The 9,334-nt window shown below is 48.0% G+C and overlaps 2 protein-coding genes across 7 annotated transcripts in view; one reads left to right on the forward strand and one right to left on the reverse strand.

Moving 5' to 3' along the window:
- UNK (unk zinc finger) overlaps positions 1 to 501 on the reverse strand; it is a 32,657-nt gene extending 32,156 nt beyond the window's left edge. For 2 of the 6 annotated variants that reach the window (XM_045085889.1, XM_045085890.1), the window contains exon 1: positions 4 to 198. In XM_045085889.1, coding sequence (XP_044941824.1) covers positions 4 to 107 — 104 coding nt within the window. In that variant the 5' untranslated portion in view covers positions 108 to 198. Of the gene's footprint in view, positions 1 to 3 lie in introns of all 6 variants that reach the window. The other 4 variants (XM_045085899.1, XM_004748885.3, XM_045085901.1 and 1 more) reach the window with 4 other exon arrangements.
- Positions 502 to 4,010: 3,509 nt separating this feature from the next.
- On the forward strand, positions 4,011 to 6,425 carry LOC101675486 (histone H3.3A). The gene is made up of 4 exons (XM_004748891.2): positions 4,011 to 4,162; positions 4,619 to 4,756; positions 4,880 to 5,033; positions 5,122 to 6,425. The coding sequence occupies exons 2-4, from the start codon at positions 4,629 to 4,631 to the stop codon at positions 5,248 to 5,250; spliced, it is 411 nt and encodes a 136-aa protein (XP_004748948.1). The 5' UTR covers positions 4,011 to 4,162; positions 4,619 to 4,628; the 3' UTR covers positions 5,251 to 6,425.
- Positions 6,426 to 9,334: the final 2,909 nt, after the last annotated feature.

Below are 9,334 nucleotides of genomic sequence, written 5' to 3' on the forward strand. Positions count from 1 at the left end.
TACGTGTAGTGCTGCGGTTTCTCGGGCTGTGCCTGCAGCACCTGAGCGGTAGCGGCCGGGGGCGCCGAGGAAGCTGCGGAGCCGCCGGGCCCGGGGCCCTTCGACATGGTCCTGTCTTCCTGCCTCTTCGCCGCTCCCCTTTTATTATTCAGTCTGCGCGGTCCGCGCCGAGGACCCAGTGCGCCTGCGCCGCGCCACGAGAACGTGAAGACCCCCCGCACGGCAGCAAGGGTTGCTGGGAGTTGTGGTCCTCCGTTCGGCTGGAATTTTACCGTCGGCAGAGGGTTGCTGCCAAAGGAATGGACCACAATACCCAGGGATCCTTGCGGACGGTGTCCCGGATGCTCAGGGCCCGCCACGGCTTGTGGGGATTGCAGTCCTGCTGCGTCCCTGCTTCTTAAGAGTGCGTTTCCAGTGTCGTAGGAGAGCTTTCCTTGAAACTGGAGCCTCTGGAGTGGAAAGGGCCCGCAGCTAGAGAGGCCCTGACGACCTCTGTGAAACAATCCAAGTGTAGTTTCACCACCAACAGTGTAATAATTATCTCGCCACCAGACTTACAAGGTCTTAGGTTCAATGCTGATGCCGGCCCCAGCCGTGCTTCAGAATCTGTATTGTCCGTCCTTAGCTCTGGGCCTTTGTGCTGCAGGCACCTGCAGTCCGCCAACATCCTCTTCATGCCTGCGACCAGGCTAACGGGGGAGGCATGAAGGAAAGTCTGCCTACCAGAAGTCAGCCTGAGAAATCTTTGCTAAAGTAGAGCTGCACGACGCAGTACTCCGTTCCCGCGCCTTTGCTGAGACGCGCGTAAACCTTTACCAACCCTGAAACCTGGAACTCCACGGCTTGGGTCGCTCCCCTGCTCGACGCCTGGCCTGACCGACTTGTTTCCAGTGCGTTAGGGGCCAAGGACGAATTTAATCTCCGTCTAGAACAGTCTCAGGTACACTAGCAAGTTGCAGGGGTGTTGAGAAGCGTCACCTAGTGTCCAGAGGCCGAGCCTGGGGTTGAGTCGGGGGTGCGGTTGATGACCCACTGCAGTTTCCTGCTCCGGAAGTCAGCTTTTCTGGGTTTTCCGAGCCCCATTCCCACTCGTCGGGCGAAGTTCTTCACTGTGTGGCTTTTGTCAAATCAGCCAATTCCACCTTTATGAAGGTTTTTTTTTTTTTTTTTTAAGATTTTATTTATTTGACAGAGACCACAAGTAGGCAGAGAGGCAGGCAGAGAGGAAGGAAAGCAGGCTCCCTGCCGAGCAGAGAGCCAGATGGGGGGCTCCATCCCAGGACCCTGGGATCATGACCTGAGCCAAAGGTTGAGGCTTTAACACACTGAGCCACCCAGGCGCCCCCCCCCCCTTATGAAGTTCTTCATAGATAAAATATTGACGCTTGTCATTTAACTTTGCTTTCCATAATGAATCTATTTAAATCCCATGTGTTTAAGACTGATTTATATTTGATTAGATAGGTTAACTAGTCTAGTGATTGTCACGTTAAAGAGAAATGTTCCCAATTAACCTTAGGGATGCGGGAGGGTGGAGTGAATGGAAAACTGTTAATGTTTGAGAATGACACTTATTTTATTTAGTCCCTAGTAACCTCACATCAGAAGCCAAACTGTCACCCCACAATGTTGAGAAACTGGTATTTCCTAAACAGGCCAAATCAATTGTTTAACCACTAGGGGCGTGTGAAGATGAAAAATTCCAAAAGGACAAATAAAAGTTGTAGTGTATTGTTTTAACGCTGTTATTAAATCCAAGTAATTGACTTGTATGTTATCCCCAAAATACCTAAGCGCGATGTGAATGAAGAAATAGAGTTCACAGCACTAGGCTTTAAGTAAGCTGTATACCATAAGCTTCAAAATGAGTGTGGACTGGTAAAATTGGGAGATGATATCATCCAAACTGTTTAATTTACAAAAGAGGAAACCGAAACTCAGAGAAGTAACTTGCACAGAGTTACTCAGCAAGCCCATGCCAGAACAGGAACTAGGATAGTAGCCTACATGCTGCATCACATTCCACATTGTTTTGATTGTATAAACATTTTTAGTTCTTTCCCATTTCCTGTGTTGCTTTTCCTCTCCTGTGCTAACTTAGGAAAAAGAAAAAGCTGTATGACAGCCGAGTAAGGACAAACTATTCCCACTAATGGTCCTTTAAGTGGATGAATGTAAATCTTTACCTAGTTTTTGCTGGAGCAATTAGTTCTCCTCTAGTAATCAGCCAAGCTACAAGAAAGAAAACAAAACTGGAGTTTCTGTCCTCTGGAGGCTTGGGACAGACAGGATTCTGGATCTTTTAGAAAATCCATGGAACACGAACGGGTTGTTAATTTAGGAACCAATTCCCTCTCCAGGCCATTTGGGCAGTCAAAAAATGTTAACAGGGTATTTTTCTGGTTACATCCCAGAACATTTGAGAGCCTTTTGTGTGGGATCTAACTAGTGCCCTGATTCTTAGCTTCCTCAGGTTCTGAGGACAGGGCAAGAGCCTCCATCTTGGTTTCTCAGCATTACATGAATGAAACAGAAAACTTAATTCCTCCCCTACTGTAAACTTTGTGCCGAAGGCAGAAATTAAAGTTCACCAAATTATTGCATAAAAGTTTACATAGGTGATATTTAAATACAAATTGTACCTGTTAAGATTGAGAGGGCAGAAATGAGAGGAATTTGGTACCAGAGATTGGGTGAAAGATATTTTTACCATAGCAGCTTCTTCATATCCAGCATTCTCCCACCCCCCACCCCCCCACCCCTGCTGCTGATACTGAGAGCAGACCTTTGATGTCACAAGTAAATTTTTGAGGTATTTGTGTTTATGTACAATAATTATTTGAGTTGAAATCCACATGTAAACGGAATTTGGATGATTTAAAGTATTCAGGGGGAAAAAATTCAGTAAACCCAGAGTGGGAACTATGGAATAAAATGCACAAAACTCTACTTCCGTTTTCTGAGTTTTGTTTGGCTGGTCTCAAACTTTACCATGCTTTGGTATTCTATATACCTGTATCATCAGGAGAACTGAACATTACAATCTATCAAAGACATTTATTTAGGCAAAAGTAGGGATTACCATTTTTATACATTTGTCGTGTTTCTTAGAAGTTATGCCAATGTACCATTAAATACAAGGGCACGTGTTAATTTCATTTTCTTCTGTTTAGAAGGACATGTACATTTAGAATGGACATGTAAATGTTGTACTAGGACTATGTCAATTTTGTCTGCAGTCATTTCATTCAGTTGAATGACATAATTCAAAAAAATGTTGCTTAGAAGGCTACTTCCTTAAGCTATTGAAATCACAAAATATTTTGTGATAGCCTAAGAATGTACAAAACAGTTCTTATAAAACCATACACTGACATATTTTTTTGTCTATTATTTACCCCTATCTACACCACCAACAAAAGAACTGCTTTTTGCTTAAAATGTATATGCGTGATACATGAAATACTTGGTGGCACAACATGATTTGCTGAATTCTAATTCTTTTACTCTATGTACGTAACTATCAATATGGGAAAGTAAATAGTCACAGGAACACATTTTATTTTACATTGGAAAACATTTATAAGAATTTCCCTGAAGTAATCTCTCCTCCTGCATTTTATTGGCGAGATGCGAATTTGGTTGGATTCCTAACCATCCGGACCCTGAAGTCCTCATACAGACCAATGCAATTCATTTGCATTGACTTTCTATTGTAGAGCTTTGGAACCAAGGGAAGGATCCAAACATAGCTTCATTTTATCCAATCAGAAGAGCCGCTTCGTGCTAACCTCTGATTCGTCCATTCCTCTTTGCATTCATCCAATCATTAGGCCACTTTAACAGCCAATCAGCGACCTAGATGCCCACCAATCCGGGAGCGGGGCCGAAGCACGGCCTTTGTGTCGGGGATGTCAGCGCGTCGGCGAAAGCTCCCGCCAATAGAAAAAGTCGTTGGTGTATGCAAATGAGGCCCCTATGACGCAGGGACGCAGCGTGAAGCGTGGGTATAAAAGCGGAGGCAAAGGGGGGGTTTGGAGCACAGAGCGGTTTGGTCGGTCGTTGAAGGGTCTTCTTTTTCCTTGCTCGGCGACTGCGGCTCTTTACTGGGCAGCAGGAGCAGCGCGGCGGTCGAAGAAGCGATCTAAGACTTCGGCATTGGGTAAGCGTTGGGGGGTTTGTTCGTGGTTCGAGGCCCCGTCGGCCGTTAATGCCGCGGGCCTCAGCCGTTGGGAGCGGAGTGCTGGCTGGTGCGGGCTGCTCGGGCTGCCGGCGTCGGGTGTGGGTCCGGGAGGTTTTCCCTTGGGGCTTCGTTCCGGAACCGCGTCTCCGCCTCTTTGCCCGGTGGTGATTCAGAGGTCCTGACGCCGGGTTCCGGGCAAGCGGGGCCTCCGCCCGTCGAGGAGGGGAAGTGACTCCTCCCCGCACCCCCCCTCCCGGGGGAGGCTGCTGCCGCTCCTCGCAGCCTGAGTCATTAGGGGAGGGGGAGGAGGCGGCGGCGGCCCCGGGCCATCTGCCGCGGTGAAGAGGCGGGAGGGCAGGGGCGCCGAGCCCGTCCCCCCGTGACCCCCCAGGGGGACGAGCGCCGGGGCCCCGGAATCACGGATGTCTTCCTTAGGTAAAAGAAAATGGCCCGAACCAAGCAGACTGCCCGTAAATCCACGGGTGGGAAAGCGCCCCGCAAACAGCTGGCCACTAAAGCCGCCCGGAAAAGCGCCCCTTCTACCGGTGGGGTGAAAAAACCTCATCGCTACAGGTAGGCGAGGCGGCAGGCAGACAATGACGGGGCGGCGCGCGGCCCGTGCGGGAGCGCGTCCTGGGGCTGGCGCCGCGCTCTGTCCGTCCCGGGTGTCCGCTTACACTCCCCTGCTCGCTGCAGGCCCGGGACCGTGGCGCTTCGGGAGATCCGTCGTTACCAGAAATCCACCGAGCTTCTGATCCGGAAGCTGCCTTTCCAGAGGTTGGTGAGGGAGATCGCCCAGGATTTCAAAACCGATCTGAGGTTTCAGAGCGCCGCCATTGGCGCGCTTCAGGTAAGGCGAGCGCGGCTCTGTAGGGTCGGAGGGCTCGTGCGTGGCTTCTCCGCGAAGAGTTTAATAGTGTGGCTCTTGTCCTCAACAGGAGGCCAGTGAAGCGTACCTGGTGGGTTTATTTGAAGATACTAATCTGTGTGCCATCCACGCTAAGAGAGTCACCATCATGCCCAAAGACATCCAGTTGGCTCGCCGGATACGGGGAGAGAGAGCTTAAGTGAAGGCAGTTTTTATGGTGTTTTGTAGTAAATTCTGTAAAATACTTTGGTTTAATTTGTGACTTTTTTTGTAAGAAATTGTTTATAATATGTTGCATTTGTACTTAAGTCATTCCATCTTTCACTCAGGATGAATGCGAAAAGTGACTGTTCACAGACCTCAGTGATGTGAGCACTGTTGCTCAGGAGTGACAAGTTGCTAATATGCAGAAGGGATGGGTGATACTTCTTGCTTCTCATGATGCATGTTTCTGTATGTTAATGACTTGTTGGGTAGCTATTAAGGTACTAGAATTGATAAATGTGTACAGGGTCCTTTTGCAATAAAACTGGTTATGACTTGATCCAAGTGTTTAACAATTGGGGCTGTTAAGTCTGACCATACATCACTGTGATAGAATGTGGGCTTTTTCAAGGGTGAAGATACAAGTCTTAACCACAGTGTAACTTACAGTTTCCTTAAAAAAAAAAAAGGAAAAAGAAAAAAAAAGTAAACCTGGCAGCTATAGAATACACTATGTGCATTTATAATAGCTATTTTATATATTGTAGTGTCAACATTTTTAAATTAAATGTTTTACATTCACATGTGGTGGGGAGTCTTGTCATTAAGGTGTGTGTAATTTAAAGTCAAGTTGGTTTTCTCCTAACTAGACTGCACTTGTTTTCATAATAGTAAAATGCTTTGCAAATTATACCTTGCATAAGTCCTCATTCTACCACATGTTAACTAACCCTCTAGCTGATTAATGCAAACACTAATGGGGGGATTTTATTTATAAGGGCTCTAGACTATAATACCGAGTTATTCACACCAGCATCATCTGTTAATAATCTAAACTAGTTAGTGCAGCTTTTCTTTGTGTTGTGGTTGGTCTCATAACTAGGTTGAGTTCTTCTCTACCAAGAGGAAACAATACCGAAGTTCTTTTCCTTGTGGAGTTTGTATTATAATAATCCTTAGAGTAAACTTGCTGTGGGGGAGGGGCACACAACTCCAGCTTGAACCTCTGCCAATTAAGATGGTGTCGATTAGGTTACATCTGATACATGGTCCTGGGAAAATCACTATAGAGATGGCCTTCCAGGTGGTTTTTAAAAATTACCCTTCTACTGAAGTCTTCAGGTTAATTATGTATGTTGACTAAATTTACAAATAAACTTGTTTATTCAACCAAGTGTCAAAAACCTACATTTGAATATACAAAGCTTAAATACATCCATTATCTAGATTCTTTGTATCCTGAAGTTTGAGCTTAGTTTATACCTGGTTTTGCTCGGTAGACAAAGGAACCTTTTATACACAAAAATAATTTGTATAAATACAAATTATTTCAACATAAGTTTAAAACTCCTTGTTGGTCTAAGCTGCTTTTTCAGTATAAAGCTAGTTTTCTTAACCCTTGATGGTACACTGTATGCATAGTATCTAGATGTCAGCAAGACATGGGCGCAAGAGCCACACGGGTCATCAGACAAGCATTCTGTGTATTTGGAGCTGGTAGCTATAGAAAGATAGTTGTGCCCTCATAAAGTAGCTTCATTTTTTTAAAAATGTTTGGTTTCAAATTCAAGGGACTTAGGGAGAGAGGCAAGCCAGAATAGGTTTGATTCTTGGCAACTTAATGAGCCTCCGTGATGCATCAGAGGTGGAGTCCAGTATAAAAAGAGCTGGTTTTCTAGAACGTTCATTGTAACCAGCTCTGGAACAGTGACTTCCCAGTTGTGATGATCCAACATTGTGCTGCTGAAGGACATCGCGATCCTGGACGGCCTAATGGGGAGTGTACCTGGCAGTGTCTTGAGTTCAAATAGACTTCACTACGGTGATGTCAGTTTGTTCAGTTCACTAGTTGTGATGACCCAAGTAAGGTGAAACTTGAACCTTCTCCCCCAGCGCATCTTCCCTACATCTGACGTAGAGGTCTGTGGATTTTACTGGGCAGCTGGGAATTTGCTGCTTTAAATAGTGCAGCTTGTGCTTCCAGACTTGCTTGAGCATTCTTAACCCAGAAGGCAAAAATATCTTTTGGTTCTAGGAAGCTGCCCACACAGGATAACCCTGGGTTTAGGTGATGGAACAATCTGTAAGGAGAAAGGCAAAAGCTGGAGCCGATGAAGGTATCCTGTGCCCTTGATGGATGAGACAAAAATAAAGTTTTTGAAGTTGAGACTATTTCATCTTGTTAGTGGTCTTCATTTGAATTGATAACTTCTATTTCACAAAATTTCCTGTGGGGAAATGCCTGGAAAATTGCTTTCTGACTCCTGGGCCGGGGTGGGGGTGGGGGGTGCTTTCAGTAATGACAGGCAGACCCCCTATTCTGAAAGGTGATACGCGTCACAATTTGCTTTGGACAGGGCCAAGTGATGCCTGGTGAACCTGTGTATTAATAATTGCATTTCTTGACTGTCCACGGACTTGGTTTCAACCAGACCAGTTAAGGGCTGGAAGTGCCATTGGTTTCAACCAGACCAGTTAAGGGCTGGAAGTGCCAGCACTCTGGCCCGCTACCAGGAGATTCTGAACCAAGCCATTCATGGCCCTTGTCTTGAAGCTCTTAGCCTGTGCCCTTCAGAAGGTAGCCGAAGGGCCTAGGTGTTTGTGAAATTGCTGGTCACAAGCCAGGTCCACCCTTATGAGGGTGACCCCCATTGCTCTCCCTCCATGCTCCGTCCTGTCTCACCTTTCACTCCCTCTTTTCTCTGCCAGACAGACTTAATGTAAGTGTGCACCCGTGGGCCCATGCTGCTGGATTGTAAAATATCCCTGCTTCATCCGTAAGCTGGTCAGTAGGTAGACTAGATGATTTAGACAACACACAGAAGTTACATCCTATTTACAGAATTTAAGGTGGTATGGAAGAAAACCACCAGAGAGGCAAGGACATCGAACCTGGCTGACTTCCGGAGATCTGCCCATACATAACAATCAACTGGTCCCTGTCACCCTGCCAGAAAGGAAGGAGAGCAGTTGGGCGAGAGGCCAGCAAGAACCATCCTATGCCCCTTGCCAGGCCTCCCCAACCCCCTAGGGGCCTCTGCTGCCGCCTGACCAACGTCTCCTATACAAGTGTAGAGAGAGAAACCCTGAGCCCACTGGCTGGACTGGAAATGTCTTTCCCACTCATGTCCTCAGTCACTCCTCAGGGCTCTTCCCTACTTGGCTCCTTGAAAGGACTGCCTCTTGCCTGGTGGGCACATTGGGGCGGGGGTCTCTGGGAAAGCAGGCCCCTCTGGGTCACTTTCAGGTAGGGTAGTAGAGGGTAGATGCAGTCCAGCTAGCTGTCTGCCACTGGGCTGGTGGGAGACTCGGGCTTGCCCTTCATTTCCTGCCGACAGGGCCATCCTGTGTTCAGGGCAACAGCTGAGGGCCAGAGATCAGACGCTCAGGCCTGTGGCCAACCTTGCCTGCCATGGACAAGGGCGAGGTGCGCAGTTTTCACCACACCCATCTGCAGCTGTTGTCTCTCTGGTGGTGCTGTGGTCCACTGGGCCCAAGAGCTTTGAGACCCCACCCTGCACATCCGGTCCCCACCCGGACCTCCCCATCCCTTGGGTTGGGAGCACTTCATAGCCACCTCACTGAGGCGATCACAGCCCACGTCCCACGGTCAGTCCCACCCCAGGCACTGGGAGACGAGCGCAGTTGGCTTGCCTTGTTGGGGCCCCACAGCCTCTTCCTTCCCTCAGCCCAATGGTAGTCCCACCTGCCCCTGTGGACATTCCTCAGGGATGTCCATCCAGCTGGGCCTGGCTTTTGGCCAGGAACTTCAGCACAAACAGCTGGCCTTCCAGCTGCCCTCCTGAGGCCAAGGCTAGAGGAAGGAAGGAAGAGCCAAGCCCCTGCCCAGGCTGCCGACCCAAATCCCAAACCACCCCCAGGGAGAAGGCTGAAAGTGCCCTCTTGGGCCAGATGGCTGCCCTTCTGGCTCCCTGAGCCCTTTGTCAGCACGTATGGAGAATGAGCAAGGCTGTAGGCCCAGGTGAGTGCAGCTGGGACAGCTTTGAGTTTATACATAGAGGGCTGTGCTGTAAGGCAGGACCAGAGCCTCTGTCCTCCCTCCTGGGGGTCCTTATTCT

The sequence above is a fragment of the Mustela putorius genome, unplaced genomic scaffold (assembly GCF_011764305.1).
Source record: "Mustela putorius furo isolate JIRA1106 unplaced genomic scaffold, ASM1176430v1.1 tig00000873_pilon_pilon_pilon, whole genome shotgun sequence".
NCBI lineage: Eukaryota > Metazoa > Chordata > Mammalia > Carnivora > Mustelidae > Mustela > Mustela putorius.